Source organism: Accipiter gentilis, chromosome 1 (genome assembly GCF_929443795.1).
Source record: "Accipiter gentilis chromosome 1, bAccGen1.1, whole genome shotgun sequence".
NCBI lineage: Eukaryota > Metazoa > Chordata > Aves > Accipitriformes > Accipitridae > Astur > Astur gentilis.
In genome coordinates, this window is record NC_064880.1 from 25516427 (window position 1) to 25534414 (window position 17988).

General features: G+C 44.6%; 1 protein-coding gene across 1 annotated transcript in view; it reads left to right on the top strand.

Annotated features, from left to right (window-relative positions):
- The window catches only part of KLF7 (KLF transcription factor 7), a 57203-nt gene that overhangs the window by 22302 nt on the left and 16913 nt on the right, over positions 1 to 17988 (top strand). The window contains exon 3 of the mRNA XM_049810602.1: positions 8536 to 9148. Within this exon, the coding sequence (XP_049666559.1) occupies positions 8536 to 9148 (613 nt within the window). The remainder of the gene's footprint in view (positions 1 to 8535; positions 9149 to 17988) is intronic.

Below are 17988 nucleotides of genomic sequence, written 5' to 3' on the forward strand. Positions count from 1 at the left end.
AAAAAATCAAATTAAAAAGCAGCAAGTGGCTTTTTGCAAATGTGCTTGGACAGTTGCTGTGCTCATGTTAAGTTTAAACTTCAGCCAAAGAGCCCACTGCTCCCTGTATGGCTGGAGGTAGGCTTTGGTCCTATATGTTTATTATCCTTTAGAAATGATATAAATGCTCTTTTATTCTTTTTTGTTCTGTCCTTACTCTAAAACGCGTTCCCCTCCTTCCTCCTGCTTCCTGTTTCCCAGACAGGTCCCCACCTCTTCCTCCCCACAGCCAAAAATAATACAAAAGGGAACACACAAAAGGTTTTTTGAGCCATGAGATGTGATAATGAATGGGCATCATGTACAGGGTAGATACAGTAGTCCCAGCGCAGAAATGTTGATCACGCAAAGTCAAGATGAGGAATTGCATGTTTTTGGGTTAGGAATTCAGTGTTATGCATCCTCTTGTTTAATATGTTTTTAGGTCAGAGCACAAGACATGACTCACAACCCAGGACTCTTATGAAATGTACCATATATTGAGTGTATTGATCACATCTCTTCTCCAGGTTTGATTTAATAATCTAATTGTGAAGAATTGTGCTTACGAATATGCTGTTGCCTCAGAGTATGCGAACACAACTGGTGTATACATTTGTGTCAGCTGCTGAGGAGGAAATGTTAAGCTCTCTCTGGATGTTAATGAAACATCTCTAAAGAGTACATTTTTTCATTCATGATCCTATCCAGAGTAATTACAAGGAATCCAATTCTGCTGTGTAACCCCACTGCAATACTTTGTTAGGATGAATCTTAATTGAGGATCGAGACCTAAAATATTGCTCTGCTTTGTACATTCCACAGCCGTCAGCATTTGCTCTTGCATATCCATTTCCTGTGAGAAGTTTACCACACTCTGGGGCATGCTTTGAACCTGATCCTTTGATTTCGGTGGGAGCTAGGACTGGCAATTCAAGGAGCTAATTGTGCCTTTTTGCTATGTATAATGCTAAACTAAAGCTGCTTCCAAACCAGGCGGCAACAGGTTAAATACACACTTGATGAAGTTTGGAGCAAAGTTTGCAGTGAGGGCCACTAGCCAGCTCACTCAAAGCCATCCAAGGTTGTTATATAAATAAATGATCTCTTCAGAAAGATTTTGAAACACACATTACGTATGTACAGTTTCTCAAATGGTCATTGTATGGCTACTTGCTGTCTGGACTGCATGGCAGCGTGCAGGGCATGTGCTGGTGTACAAGCACACGTGGGTTTTATCATGTTTTTATACTAGCACAATGGGCTGCCTGCACTTTTGAATTCTTGATTTGGCTATCCTTAATCCTTTGCTGACATCGATGCTATTTTTTGTTGTTGTGGCCGGCTGCAGATATTTTTTCTATCTTTATTAAACAGTCAAAAAACCCAAAAGCCCTCCAAAGCCCTGGTTCAGTGTTTGCAGATTTCTTTCATCCTTTTTTTGTATCTAGATGCCTATCAAATTCAGCCACGCTTAGCTGCAGTCCTTTGTTCAATATCTCACAACCAGTGCACTGAAATTCTCTATGCTTAGAGCCCAAATACCACAGATTTTTAGTGAACGAATTTGGGTTGTCCATTTAAAAGAGTATTTGTTAGATAAGATATATTTCATTATCACTAAGTTTGGGAACAAATCTTGATTTTGACTCTTTGGTTAGGGTTATGGGTTCAGATTTTTTTTCTGTTTGAGACATTTGTTTTACCACCCATTTCTGTTGGTGAAAATTGCTAATTTATGGCAAAATTGGGTTTGATCCTTTGAGCTTTAGAGGCTGATCAAAGTCTTTGATAACCCTTGTTACATCATGCCCCAGAGCAACAGGAAAATGGCTTGTGTTTATATGAAGGTAGTGATTCTGTCCTTCAAGTAAATCTGAAGAACTTTTTACATTAAAATGTATCTTCGCTGAATTCAGTTGTGGCTTCTGATTTCAGTGTCTTTTATGCTCTGAAGAAAAATGCTGTGGAGAACATCCAGAGAGAAAGCCATCTGTGTTGTGGTAGGAAAGTGTTCATTGAGAGTGCTGTTGTGCATGAGTAACAGTGAATGGCTGGTTTGGCTAAATACATTTCCTTAAAGGTTCATTCTTTGGGCAGAGACCAAGGGGGAGGAAAATGGGCACAGGCCATTATTATACTGAAGAAATTTGCAAACAGAGGTCTGAGTCCTGCGTAGGTAAGTCAAGAGTTAGTAGACTTGTCCATTGCAGACTCTGGTGGATGGTGAGGTCCATTCTGCCAGTGTTAGAGAGGACTAGCCTGACAGCTCAGGCATATGGTGAAGTTACCACAGGAAAATGAGTCTTTGTGTATCAGATGATCTTTGCTGACTATGTGTGTGTCTGCTTTTTGCTCTTGGCAAAAGCCTGTTTGTTGAGCATACAGTTAACTTGATTTGCTTCATATATACAAGGGATTAAGAACATGCATGCAGATATTTACAATGAGTTAGCTGTCATTAAGTATCTTATTGTTGTACCTGAGAAGTGGTTTTAGCTGTCTTTTTTTTCAATGAACTATATAATATGTAGGTGAGATGTGCTGGCACAGGACTAGGAGTTTTGTCTTAAATCCTTTGCAATAGAAAAGATTTGCTATTGCCTGAAACTTTTTCTTACTATTCATTCATTTCAGACTGCGGTTTTCCCATTTTCCCAAGTGTATTTTGCAAAACTACTTATTTTAATACTAAAATTCTGTTTATTTTATGCTGTCCCAAATGTTAAGCTTCTGATGTGCTGCAGCTTTTTGACAACTAGCAACTGCCCAGTAGAGGTTGCCAAGAGGAAAAGCTGGAGGTTTTGGCAGCTGGGTGGGAACAGATGACAATCTTGGAATAGATGGGCAAGAGTATTGGGTTTTGTTGTTGTTCAGGAAGTAATGAAGGCTTTTGGCAGTGGGAAGAAGATGCATCTTTCAAACCTTGTTTTAGGGTTAAGGACAAAAAGAGCATGGTATTTCAGGAAAGGCAGGTGAGTTTTGAATCTCTTATTCCTCTTAACTTCAGGGCTGCCCCACAACATCCAGTTTGGTATCTGCCTCTGGCATCAGCAATGCAAATGTCACCGTAGCTCAAAGCTTTCACTGTTCTGCTGAAGAATTAAATATTGACACTCGGCACGGGACCTGGTGCCGCTGTTTGCTCTGAGCTTGAGTGAACTGCAGTGACACTGACCTTAGAATTATTGTTTTGGGTTGCTTTCAGGTTGAGGATGCTTTCTCTTCCTTTGCAGCTTTGAGACTGCCACAATTATTTAAAGTTAGAGTTGAGGCCCCTTTTTTGCATGCCAGTGGAAAGCAATGGCGTCATGATGGAGGTTGGAATTTGACCTTCACTATTGCATGTATAATTCTGCATTGCTTGTATAAATTATGCTGCAAAGAGAATCCTTTCAAGTTTTGTAAACAGAGCTGGTAGATCAGACCTGCTTGTCAACCACATTCGACATTTTCATTCTCTGTCACAGCCTGATCTAAGTATCCAACTTCTTAATTAGGTTTTGGATAACTTCCAAGATCGGTGCTTGATGTCCAATTATATCTGCAGTAAAATGGCACTTAGAAGCAACTAGCACTTCCAGATAAGGACTTCCCATGATCTGCTAGAAAAATTCAAAATCAAGATGTTATAAAATACTTCAGCATCAATAAAACAGAGGAACCCAGTGAACGTGTTGATAAGGTGTCTTCCCTGACTTTCTGTTCTGAAATCATTATAAGTGTTTGGGCTTTGTTTTAGCCTTGGCAGAACTTTACTGTTGCAACATTGTCCTGTCTTTAGCTATGCAAAACAGCCAGGGATTTGAGTGCCGTAAAGTCTTCACAGCATAGGCAGGTGCTTCTGAAGTGGCCTGTGATTTTTCAAGAGCCTGTATGTATGGGTCAAATTCTGATACACAACATGGCTGCCAATTGAGACCAGTTCTCGCAATTCATTGGAGCAAGTTTAGATTTATACCCTGGGAACTGAGAGTTCATTTGGGGTCATCAGTTGGAATTAGGTTTTCCAGAGCTGCCTGGACCTGAACCCAGATGCCGAACTTGTGTCCCTGCAGAGGCTCCTGGCCTATGGGAACATCTTTCCCCCATCATTCTCTAAAGAGGAGACAGAGACATTGGGTACCTACACTGCCTTGAGACTTGGCACATTGATGATGTTGGTGGTCCCAGCTTTAGCCTTCCTGCTGGTTGCTCTCTGGGGGAGAGTGATGAAGTCAAACATCAGCATCGTGAGTGGTGACTCCAGCTCCTTCATACCTACATTTTGAATGTTCTGGGTTGCACTTTAACCTGGACAGCTGACAAGCACCCTAAAATTTAGGCTGTCTCAGCCAAACTGAGTATCTGCAAGTCTGGGAGGGATTGGGAAGTCTGGGGTTTGTCTTGTTGTTGTTGCAGTTAGTAGCAAAACTGTCTTGATTTCTGCTGGCTGCAGAATCAGGTGAGTGCTAAACTCTGCTGAAAATCATACACATGTATCGCATCTCTGCTCTCAGAGGCACACGCTGGGTTGCTCTTGTATTGTATTTCATAGTGGTGAACATACTCAATGTGTTTGGTAAATAATCTTCACTTTCAGTAGATGAGCTTCCGGTGAGCTCCAGAGGTAAGAATACAGGTAGATTAGAGGTCATACCTTTCTGAATTGACAGACATACTAACACTGAATTTCCCTGGATCAATGCTGCTGCAAGCTCTGAAGGGACTAACAAGAGGTAGGTCCTTACCAGGCATAGGACAGCACTACAGTCGCTGTCTTGTACTGTCTGAAGGATCTGGTGCCGCATGTGGAAGTGTCATGGTGTGCAGTTTACATGTATTCTGCTGCTGTACGTGCCCCAGAGGACTGAGATGATAGGACATGTAGGGAGCGAAGAGATGTTATGAGTTACTGGTGCCTGGGCAGGAAACACGCAGTGTTTCTTGCAGGTGATGGACATGTGTCTCTGTTTGGAAAGTGAGCCTTTTTGCAATTGTATCCAAAATTGAAAAATCAGACTGAGGCCTTGTTGGGATTGTCCACATGCCAGACTGCCATCCTTCTCTGGCTGGCTTTCTGCAAGTACATGGGGTCTTGCAAAGACACGTCCTATTATTTGTCAGCCATGAATCATCGTTTCTTTTAACTGGCTAAATTGAGGAACAATGTGCAAGGAGAATGACCCTTGTTAATCAGGGCAGATGGGTTAAAGTAGTGGGTCACTTTTTATCCCTAGCTTGCGAAACTGGCTTGACAGCAAACAGCGATCTTATGGATCTTCTTGTGTTCCTGAAGGGAGCCATCTTCCTCTCCCCGTTGCAATTTTTGAAGTCTTTATTTCTGTAAATCCTACAGGCACTGGGTAAGAAAGTTTAATACCCACCAAGTTGCCTGCAATGTAGCAACCAAAGGATAGTCAGACTTAGTGTTGCATGTGACGGGTACTACATCCATCACACAAAGCTCTCCCCTCTCTTGCATGAGTGGTTAAAGAGAAGCTGGACATCCAACAGAACTATGACAAGAGCAGCTTGCTCCTGTCTTAAGTGTCCTTGGACCATTTTCCTACCAGGCTGGTAGTGGAAGTAGGAGATCTACAGGGGTTTCCCATCATCTGAATCCAGCAGTTTGGGTTTGTATCTCTGTGGATAGTGGTCAATATCCTGCTGGTCCTGCAAGTTTTTGATGTGCTCCCAACTTCTTGGGAATGGAGACCAAAAACTCTCCTGCCCCTCCTGACCATCCACTGGGCTGGAGCGGAGACCCTGGTGGTCTCAGCCTGACTGGTTTCTCCAGGTCAGAGCTTGAGACAAGGAGGTGGGCTTAGCTGGCCTAAAAATTGCCTTGCCAGGGCAGGAGTGAAGAAAGCAGGCTGGTTTCAAAACCCTGCCTTACCACTCCCTGGGTGATTTGGGCCCGGAGGAGGGAAGGTCGGGTAAGGTACTTGGCAGAAGCTGGGAAGTGCATATGGGGAAAGACACTTTGTTTCTGCCGGCAATTGCCTGCTCTGGCAAATGCAGCAGCAGGTAGGGCGCTGGCGGGGGGTGAAGGAAGGGCTGTGGCTGTAACCCCTCGCCAGGCTTTGTCTGCCATGCAGATTAGGTGGAGGGCTTTTCTGGCTCAGCGTTGCTAGGCTCTTCCCCTCTATTGACTTGGTGGAGAGGCTCAGGGGGGGTGGGAGGGAGGGACTGCATTATATTGTTTCTTTGAGTTGTTTTTTTCCCCGCTCTATGGGGAGATGGGCTTGATCCACTGGTTTTGGATTTCAGAGGCAGAAGGCAAGACATGACCAGCTGGTGTCTTGAAATGGCACAGGTGCAATGGCTGCGGGAGGGGGGAGCCAGGAATAATTACAGGTTTCTGAAGCATCAGGCTTTGCCTGAAAAGGGCTCATCGAGAAACTGCTCTTTATGGAAAATTAATGGTGAAGCTGGAAAAAACTGTCAGGCCCACTATTGTTGTCTTGGGGTAGTGATGTCTTAAAGGAGCAGCACCTCCTGCTTGCCTCCCCTCCACGGGCAGCCCGGAGCTGGCACACAGCTTTCTGATCCCACAGCAATTGAAATGTCATGTCACTGTCATCAGATTTAATGGCCTTGAGTCCCTGTCTCATTTTTTTTTTCTTTTTTTTCCCTCTTTCCCTTTCCACCCCTAATTTGTGATTATGCTTGCTCTTTCCTTTGGAAGCCTTTTATTTATTAGGTGCCTAAACCTGTTTCTCCCCACTGGATGAAGGCTAAGTGGGCCAAGAAGCCCAAATTACATGACATGGGGAATTCAAAAGCATCACCTCTCCTGGTGGTGGGGGTTATTCCTGAAACACTGTGGGGCACGTTGGAAAGCTGCTCCCAAAATCTGTTAGGATTCATCCAGGGAGAGACCAGATCCCCCGCTAAAGCCGTTCCTCACGGTCCCAGAAATGCACTTTAAAACGAAAATGGAACGGTTGCTTAAGGCACGTACTAGCTGATAAGTGTCCCGCCTCCAGGCCTGTGTGCAGACACATCATACATACGGTGTTATGCCTCTAAAAATAACCTACGTGCTAAAGTGTAGCATGTCACACTGGCATTTATTGCCGTTCTATTGCTTTTTGTCCAAGTCCATCTCTACAGCTCAGGTCTATAATCGGCTGTTATTTTAAAAAGAAGCAACACATAACTGTCTGGCAGATTCCATTGTGAACTCTGAAAGTCATCCCACCATATTGTATCTGCAACCAGCAGTACTGGTTCCTAGGTACATTGAAAGTAATAATCTTGAGTTACCTGCCAGCTCCTAGGGAGCTGTGAGTGAGGCCTCTTTACACTCCTGTTGATGGGACCTTTGTAGCCAGAAGGCAGGAGTCTCTGTCTCTCCTCTGGTCATATGAAGCTTTTGTTTCTTTATCAGATGCTGGACTGTCCATGTTGAGACATAGTTGGGTCACCAGCTCCCATAGGCTGAAAATTTTTGCCTAAAATCCCTTTCTTAATATCTCTAGAAGTGTTCTCTGATGAGTAGTTTTTAGAGGTTTCCAAAAAGTGTTAGTTAGAATGTCTCTTTCTCCAAGTCCTGTAAAATCGCAGTGGTGGTATTAAACCAGCTAGCCTTCCAGGCAGCAAGAAATGAAAAATAGCACTAATAAACTCCATTAAAAGCTCCTGAAACTACAGCAAACGGTTTTCTATAAACAATAAAAGTTTATAATGTTAGTTATGGAGAACACTGGGCAGTGTGATGGTGCCTGGAGGCTTTATTGGGGCTAGCTCAGGGCACCTCATATTAAGGTACATTCAAGTACGAGGCTCACCCCATCCTTGTGCTGATGATCACTGCTGTGGAGATAGATGCAGGAACACGTTTTTATGTGGCAGCATCTTTGCAACTTCACCTACTTTTTAATAAGGTGCATGTGCATGTTTGTTTGCAAGTCTGGTGTCCTGTACGCAGGAAGCCCCGTTTGACCAGATGTGCCAAAAACCCTCTAAAACTGACAGTAGGTTCCTTTTTTTCTGTCACATCTTTCCTTCTCTCAGTCCCTTTAAACAAGCTGTGGTGTCACTGGAAGTTGTTCTCCATCTGCTGACTTAAATTTCGAGTGAAAGTTAAAGTTTGTGAAGGAAGCAGTTCTTTGGTGAGGTGACTTTTTGTTTGTATGTGGCCAGGCAATGGGGCCATTAGAATAGTTTCATGTGAAAGTGACCGTTGGTCAGATTACGCTTAAAATTGGGAAGGGCCTGGCATCCGTGGAACAATGTACAGACTTTCATGAAAATGTAGTGGATGCTTTCTGGTTGTTGTATCTTCACTTCTACCATAATATCTGCTGCTGTACGTGGATATTCCCACACTCTGTCTCAGAGCAGCATCAAACAAGCCAAATCCTCATGTGTCCCAAAATGTGACCACCTCATGAGAAGGTGCTGGTGTGCGTGAGTGCTGTCTCTGAATCGCTCTGGGCCACACTGTTCTCCTGCCCTAGGTGGGAGCTATGCTGTAATCTCTCTCTAACAGTGGTTTCTCTCCCTCCCCTCTCCCTTCCCCTCCTGCAGACATGCCTGGAGTTGGAGCGATACCTTCAGACTGAACCACGGAAGATCTCTGAGACCTTTGGTGAGGATTTGGACTGCTTCCTTCATGCCTCCTCAGCTCCAGATGCAGAGGACAATATCCGACGGCTGGATCCCATCCTTTTACCAGCGGAGACGAGTATGTGTGACAAAAGCGCCAACATGGACATTATCCTCTCACGGGACAAGCTGCTGTCTGAGACGTGCCTCAGCTTGCAGTCCACCAGCTCTTCCACAGAAGGCTACACAGCTGTCAACCAGGCCCAACTCAATGCAGTGACCTCATTAACGCCCCCTTCCTCTCCAGAGCTCAGCCGCCACCTTGTAAAAACCTCACAAACTCTCTCAGCGGTGGATGGCACAGTGACGTTGAAATTGGTGGCCAAGAAAACTTCACTCAGCTCCGTGAAAGTGGGTGTAGCAACAGCAACCGCGGGGACGATAAAAAGCGGGCACAGTGACAGTGAACAAGGAGGTACAGGGGCAGAAGCATCCCCGGAAAACAAGAAGAGGGTTCATCGCTGTCAATTTAATGGGTGCCGGAAGGTTTATACAAAGAGCTCCCACTTAAAGGCTCACCAGAGGACTCATACAGGTACTTGTGTAGGATGCTTCTCTCATCTTGTCCTCCCGCCACCTAACCGTAACCATCTCCTTTTATTCTCATTTAGAAAAGAAAAAAAAAATATTCTTCTGAAAGTCCAAGCTTCTATCTGTGAAACAGGGCAGTGGAAAAATACGGTAGGCCAGCAAATGTACCCAGTATTCAATAGAACGGAGTAGTTCACCGTCTACCATTAACCTGTCATGGTTTCATATGTCCTATAGGGCTTGATGCAGAGTAATTTTAATATACCTAAGGGGTGTACATGTATCATTCGTGTGAAAACTGTGGGCATGCCAGTTTGGGTTTTCAGCACTCACTTCCCCAAGACAACTTTAAAAATGTTAATTTTAGTCGAGTGTTAATTGCTTCAAACAGAAAATAGCATGGGTAGGTTTTTGCTGCCTTTTGTATGGGGGGAAGAGAAAAATGTGTTTTAGATCTGAGATATGCAGTTTAGGAGTAACGTGTGTGTGAGAGAGCATGTGTGTAGATGCAGACGTGTAGGTTCACAGATGCATGTGCCCTTGAGATACTCAGGATCTCGGACTTCTCTAGTGATAAAATACAGTGAGAACAAATGAAAGAATGACATGGAGTTTGAATGGAATAGTGCAGGTAGAGAGGGAATAGCATGTATGGAAAGATGTCAGGCTGTTATTTTGGGTAATATTTGCTAATATTGCATATAAGCTCTGCTGTATAAGCTTGTGAAGCATACCGAATTGGCTTAGGTTTGGATGTTCAGGATCCCCACTCTCCTGTCATCTGTTCATAGTCCTGTCATTTGTTCATAGTCCACAGTAGCTTTTCAGCTGGTATTCATTGGCAGTAATAGCGGTGCAGTTCGCACGCGTTGCTGCTTTGTTCTAAGCTTCACATGTGATGAGAGATGATAAATTCCCATTAGCACTGTCTTATCATGTGATTATTCTTGTTTCCAGAGGGATTGCTGTAATCAGTTTTCTCAATTTTACTGTAAAATGTGTGGTCTCTTACGATAACTGCACATTTAATTCATGATCTTATCATGGAGGCAGATTCCTAGAAGCGAGGTTGTTCTTGCAAGGTAGAAAATAACATGTTGGACCAGTGCAGTAAATCAAACAAATGTGTGGGTTGTTAAGAGAGCTGCATCCATCAAATACTAGGCAGCCCCGTAAAAGTTACATGGTTTGAAGTATAAATCATATTAAGACATGAAAGGCATTGGTTTTGATCTTTTTATATGGGCTTTCTAGTGCTTTTACTGGGGATAGCCACCTTGCCAGGAGTGACCTCACTTGTGATCCAGTGATTTGAAAGCCAGTGAAAGTAGTGCAGTCATTTTAAACTCTGCAGCAACGTGGTCAGGAGGCTCCTCCTAGCACCAGTGCTGCTGTGAGGCTGGCCCCCATTGGGGCTGCCCAGGGGGACGTCCCAGCCAAGGCCTTCCATCAGGTGACAGGGCTCCCGTGGAGGCACAAATGCAGAGCGTGAGAGCCGTTGATGCAGTGGTCTTGCCTGTTCAGATGTGACCCCTGCATTCCTCCTCCCTCAAGCTGGAAGTGATGGGTCTTACACAGCTCTTCCTGAAGTTACTCAGGGATGTGACATGATCGCCTAGAAAGGGTGAACTTCGGAGTTCTTCTGGTTTTGTCACCCAATAGGTAAGGAGGTGGACAAGGAGTCCTGAGAGAGCACTTGCAAAAACCTCTACTCTTTCAACACCTCCACCCTTTGGAGTCAAAATCTTGCAAGATTTTGCATGCTTTTCAACGCAGCCTTAGGTCTGGTTGAATTTTGTATCTGAGGTCAAAACCTTTCCCCTCAGTAACATCTGCGTGTGAAATCTTATGTTTTACAATTAATCCATGATGAAAAACATTTCTCACTGGCCCTCTGATAGTTCTGTTGAATAGCCTTAGACTGTACATAGTGCCATTGACATGTATGTGTCTTCCCATCCACAGCAGTGGTCAACATGCTGAGAAAGGTAAGTCCACCTTTGCTGGCATATGGGGAAGACCTGTATCAGATGATGAGACTGCAGCTGCCCGGGTGCAGCGCCCATACGTCCCACTCCCAGCACCTCACCTAGTGGGTTCAGCTACCCCTCTGATCTTGCCAGTTAAATCATCAGTGGTTTAACCAGTCCCTAAACCATTTACTGTTGTGGGAGTGTACCTGTTTCTGTCCACCGAGTCCTAAGCAGATAGCAGAGGTTGTTAGGAAAGCAGGAAGGCAAAAGACAAGAGGGAATACAAACCTGGATGAACAGCTCTCCTGTCTCTGCAGCCATATAACCACCCTGCACCTGACCATATCCTAGCTGTGCATAGCTATGTATAAAGTGTGGTTTCATTTTGCAATGAGGACTGGATGCAGCCTTGTTGTTAAAATACATCTTTGATGCAGAACCTGGGAGCAGGTAGGCACGTGGCTCCCATTTTACTCTGTGGAAAGCAGATTGTCTAAATACCTTTGAACATTTACATCTTGGGAGCAATCTAAGAGAATCGAGGGGAGGGTTGCGATGGGCTTATCTAACTAGCTTATTTGAGTGCAAAGCACAAAGTCATGCAGACCCCCTCATCCTCCTCAAGTGCTCTGTTCCCTTAAAAAACACTGATCGTTGGATGCCTTAAATCAGAGCTGGTACAATCACGACATTAAATCTGTTCACACTGACCTCTGTAGTGATGTTTCCCTGCAGGGAGCTCCAGCCTCCAGTAAAAGAGAGGGACAGAGAGGAATAGCTATGGAAACTTGGGACTGAATTACAAATGGCGGGGCTGCCTCCTTTCCCATGCACGCCTTCAGGGCTAGGGACAAGGAGCCCTTTTCCCTATCCATGCTTTGTTTTTTTCACACCGTGAGCTGAGTGTGCTGTGGGTTGCAAATGCATCCAGTGGTGGCAATGGCTAGTAGCCACTTGGCTTAGTCAGCGGCTGAGCCAGAGGGTCTGAAATGATTGCGAGATATTTTCCTTTGGCTGGTAGTTTGTTAGTATGTCATGCAAGAGCAGTCTGCCAGTGCGGGCTCTGTGTAAAAGGGTGTGAGTGCCCTGACAGACAAAGAGCTCTCAGTGTGGGGTTCACAGGCAGGGAGGCAGATGCAGGCTGGTCACCCAACTTGCACGTGTAAGTCCACTTGCTAGATCAAAGGGATTTACTGCAGTGCATGAAAACAAGAAAACCATGGGTTGGAGAGCTGGGGGGTGGAAGTTGGCGGAAGGAGGTTGCATTCCTTTCGTTCGTATGTAAGGCTGACCAGACAGATGCTGGCTGGCGTTCCTCGCTGCTGCGTGATGAGCCAGGCTGGGCTGGAGGCAATACAGACTGATAGCAGCTTGCTAGATTGAAGACGGCCTTCTCTTAGGGCTTTACTTTGCTGGGAACCCAGAGACAGTCAGACCCCACATTGCGCTTGGTGCATCCCCCACATTAGTCTCCCACATCTCATCCGTAAGAGAATCAGGACAGTGCTGTAAGGCCCATCAATGGTTGAACTGGTTATGAAACCACCTTCTGGATGACCTTTGGAGAGGGAAAAACAATCATCTGTGTGGGAGAGAATTTAATCTGGAAGGGAAAGGGAAAAACATTGTCTGGATGGAAAGGGAAATGAAAATATTTGACTGAATTCAAAGTAAGCTGGGGCATCTAAAGTGAAGGGTGTGTAAAGGAGCTAAGAGAAGTGGTTGGACTGACTGTCAGAGGGCAGCAAAGAAGCCACTCAGGGGAGAAATAGCAGCTTGGCCTGTAAACAAGAGGAAAAGGTGAGCTGTAGGTTTGGAAAGACCATGCTGCCAGTGCGAGGGAGAGGCAAAAACATCTAAAGAAGGAGCCACCAGGACTGGCACGGTAATCCAACCCTAGCACATTCTCTCACAGTTATTCATGGAGCAGACATCAGTGCAAACAATGACATTTTGTCTCTTTTGAGAGACAGAAGTTTTCATCCAGCCTTCATACATGCATGGAGATGAATTGCCAATGTAATGGACAGTGAAGAGGGAAGGAATTCGAATGAGCTGAAACCCATGTATAGTCATCAGTACTTCCTAAATTAGAAAACAGGATATTGCTGGTGGGTGTCTTGATGCAAATAAGTCTAAGGGTGAGCTGGCCTGTGACCTATGGAAAGATTAGTCATGGGATGTGGCTGTGTGTCCCAGATGAAAGACCTCTGGAGGAGATTTCTGTCTCCTGACAAAACCGTTCCTATCAGCCTTCCTTGCAGTAACATATAGGGGAAAGTATGAGATGGCATGGGTGCTTTCTGTCCAGAGATAAAGCATCACATATAAACTGATGAGGAAATCCTTAAGATTGGGGTAGTGATAAAAAATGACTTAGGGGGCTCTGCTGGGGTTTGCATTATGTGAGTATCAGAAGGTTTGGTGTTTTTTTCTTTATCCATCTAAAGCCAGGATCCGATACAACCTAAGCTCAAGTCTGAGAAATGGCAGTTGGGCACCTCACATCTATATTTAGGTTTCTAAAGCCTAAACAAGTGGGAAATACCCATGTAAATAGATGTTACGAGTCTACACACGATCTTAAGATAACACTTATTTAAGTGGAGTTTGTTTCACATTGTCAGGACATCTTATTTTAAATTATATAGTTCTTTGATCCAAAGTGCTGGGTGAGAGTAAGTAAAACAAACAAATCCACCCTGCAGGAAGACAAATTACTACATTTGCAAGAAAAAGACGAGAGACACAAGACTAATAGAAAGGCCATTAACGAACAGGAAATTTTTTGAGATGGGACTTAAAACAACAGAGAAGAGTTTTCCCAAAGTGTTGGAGATAGAAGAGGAAACCTCTAGAATTTGGAAGCAATCGGAAAAGACCAAATTGAGGAGAGTAGGCTGGATGATAGATAAAGAAGATTAATACAAAGTAAAGGAATAACAGAGAAAATAAAGACTATCTGTGTCAGTGATACCACATGAATGGGAAGCTGCATTGCTGTATTGCGTTAGCGTGGTAGCACCCGTGAACAGAAAGCCAATGAAGAGAAAGAAAAGGCAAATAGTCAAGGATAGCAACAATTCTGCAGGATGCAAGATTTTGAATGACTTAGGCAAAAGCATTTGGGAGAACAGTATAGGTAACGTAGGAGAAATGAAAGCCAAAGCCCAAGATTTTTTGGTGTACAGAGACACACGGCTTCGTAGCAAGTCCCCAGCTCTGTGTGCAGGGCTGAAACCTGACACAGGCACACGGAGGGACATGGAAGATGGTGAGCTCCCATGGCAGCAGCTGAAGCAGCGGGTGGATTTGCCACTGGAAACAAAAGCAAGGAAATTGAGGGAGGAGGCAAGTATGAGGAAGACCTTCATTCAGGGCTGGATTTGTTTTGGGGTACAGTTGCTTTATCAAATTGGAAAGATGTATTTTGTTGTGGGATTGTTTTGTTTTTTTTTTTATTTTGGGGGGTAAAAACATAGCAAGAGTTTATCAAAGCTGATTAAAATAAGCCCAACCTGATCACGAGCTCTTTAAAACTTTCTGGGTTTGAAGCCTTTTAGCCATTTGGCCAGTTTGGAGGGGTGTGTTGTGATTTCACTGTGGAGGGCCAGAGCCTCACTTCATTATTACAGCGAGAGATTAGGCTGAGGAATTGAGCTTTGTGAACCTCCAGGCAGCAGGAGGACAGGCCCTGCCAAAAGCAGCCCTTGCCATTTAAAACACCGGCGGTGTTCATCCATTGCTTAGTTGCCAGCACCTGAATTCTCAGTCCTGTGTTTCTGCTCCATCATTTGCCAAATCAGTAGCACTGGACAGTCTTACTGTTTGGGTTTGAAAATGTAAATAGGTATTGTTTGTTTGTTTGTTTGCCATGTGAGATGACTTTTGGCACAAGGGAGGCCTAGCAAGTGATGTTTGCTGTCTGTTCAGCAGCTGCAGGAGGAAGAGCGTAGGTGCCTCCAAGTGTTAGGCAGGCTGCCGCGGTAAGGCACGGAGGAGCCATCTCTTAGGTTTTTGTCTAGTGTTTTCTTTATACCCGTCCACCCCTGAGCCCCCATGAGGCACCCGGCAGTGGGACAAATGATAGGAATCACAGAGAAAGACTCAAAGAAAAAACTCTCAACTTGTCTTCTGCTGATTTCCCCTTGTGTCGCTGCTGGCCCACACTGGATACAAATGGCAGGTTAACAACGAGAAGCTATGATTTTCTTGTCCATTTGTCCAAAGCACTGGGACTTCTGAAGTATGTGAGGTCACATGAGGCCTGAAATCAGAGACGTGTGCTCAGAGATGCTGTTTTAGGCTAAGGTGGGCCTGCTGGACAAGAAGGGCCTGAGCCAGCTGGGAGAGCTGAAGTTCTCTGGGCAGGAAAAGCCAAGTGTGCTACCTCTCATCTCAAAAGCAGGTGCTGGGTTAGGCTCTTCCTAAGCACAGTGTGGGCATCTGAGTCTGGGTCACATCTGGGAAAGCAGCCAGGAGCCTGAATGGACCTCTCCTAATCCAGAGCCTGGCTTTCACACCCTGTGTGGACATGGTCCTGCATACCTATGTACCAGCAGCAGCAATTTGCAGGCGGGAGCGGATGAACTGCAAGGCTTCGTGGAAGCTGACCTAAATACAGCGGAGGCGCCCACGCGTCTGCTAAGGGTGGTGGGCTCCCAAATAAAACCATGGGCACCATGGTGTAGGTGGTGCCCACCATATAGCACAGACCAACTGTGGGTAGGGAGACCAACCAGGCCTGCGTTAGCACCAGGAATAACGGCTGAAAAAATGTACTTAAAGGTAGCTAAAGGGCAAGCTTACGATGCAGAGAATGCCGGGTGGATTTAATGAATAAATTGTCTCTTTCTGTTTTGCTGCATTTTTGGAGAAAGTGTTTTCATGTCTTCAGAAAACTTCTGTCTAACACCACTCTCAAAAGCCAGTTGGTTACCACATGTCAAGCACATGTGAATGGTAATGTGCTGCAGTAGATTGAAATGAATGAGAGACAAGGATGTCAAGTGAGGGCAGTTTCAAAGACCAGTGCAGCCTTTTCGGAAAGAGGAGGACAAAATACTGCATGGGACCTCCTTTATCCACAAGTCTCTTGAGAGTGACCAAAACCTTTGTGTCACTGCAGAACCGAAATCTTTCCACTGGTCAGCTTTATACATGATAAGAAGGCTTAATAAGAATTAAAAGCCCTTAAAACACTGCAGGCCAGTTTGCAATCCCAGCAGACCCCGTTTGTAGGTAGGCACCCAAATGTTGTGTTGGGCAGATTTGCTGCTGAAGGTGTCTGGCCTTCAAAACTCAGGACTGAAAACTGGGGCTGCAAAAACTCAATGCTGAAAAAACATTTGTAGGCGTGCTAGCTAAGCTAATGGTGACAAGCATGTGTTTCAAGATAAAAGCTGATCCCCAGCTGAGTTCTGAAAGAAAGGTGTCCTCACTGTATGGCAGTGCACATTCAGAGGCTTAGCGGATATTTATTCCTTCCTCCTGTACGTCTGGACTCTTACCACCAACAGAGAGAACTTTATAGATTAGCTGGACAAGTTTGCAATGTCGTTCTAGTTTTTTATGATGACCATAAGCGATCATTAGTGGACTAGAAGCTTGTATTAGTTCTTGGAAGTGAATGTTATAAAAATACAGTACACATCTGCATGTACTTTTGTTCAGTATGTAACTGCATGGAACAGTGTTATGGTTAATTTTGCATAAACTTCCATTTGGATGTCTTCTTGTTGGTCACCTGTAACTTTGCAAATCTTTTCCTTCTTCAGAGTGAAATATTCCACATTTGGTCTTTTTCCAGTGTGGTTCCTGCTTGTTATTTTAGAAGTTGGAGGAAAAATACTTGTTTTTTAGGGGAATGTGGCATGTGTGTTGGGGAGGGGCAGGGAGAAAAGAGCTGTCATCAGTGTAACAAGTTTAGCTAAAAACTTGGCCTATGTAGTGGAAAGTAGTGTTTGAGTAGAAGACTTCTCTCTGTGAATATCTGGGTAAAAATGAACCTAAACGGACTAAGCTATGATCTATTGTAAACTGACTTTGATATGAATGTGGTACATGTGATACAAATAATTCTTTGCAAAACCCATAGAATCCCAAAGGTGATTCTTTTACTAGGCTTTGTTCAGCTTTGAATGTGTGTTAGGAAATGTGTTTCATACAGAAAACCTCTACATTTTGTCCCTGAAGATGCAGCGTCACCCAACAATGGAATTTCATAGTACATTTGTATCCTCCTTTAGTTACATTCATCTGGCAGCATGAATGACCTGGGTGGTTTCCAACTGGGTGGCTTTACCTCCCTTAGAGCTAAGGACAGGTAATGATTTGTGCCTTTTCCAAAATCCAGCTGAGGAAACTTCCTAGCCGGTAAAATTAATTATCTTTATTCGCTGCCTTGTGCTCTTCAGACCAGGCTGCTTGGTTCACCAAGGTTTGCCCAGCAGCGTTGCCCAGACCTTTCTGCCACCTCCAACCCCAGGACAGGGAGAAAGCACCAGGATGGGATCTCCCTCAGAAACATCATGTGCCTGCCACTGCTGTAGGTAGCCCTGCCTTGACACCAGGGCAGGCTTCACTGGGAGAACTTGCCAGTTTATTTTTTAAGCCCTAGCACACGATTTCCCTTCCACTTCCAGCCCCAAATCTGACGGAATGAAAGCATCCTGGGTCTTCTTCCATTTTTCTTTTTGTTGTTGACAAGACTGGGGAGCAGAAAGGAGTGTATGTTATTTTCCCCTTGTGTTTTATTCCTGTGCTGTCTCTGCCAGTCTGCATCATATTTTTTTGGTCATCTTTCTCCGATTTTTCGGTGGCAAAAGGGAGAAAATGGAGATGGTGAAAAACATGAGCACTGTAATAGTTG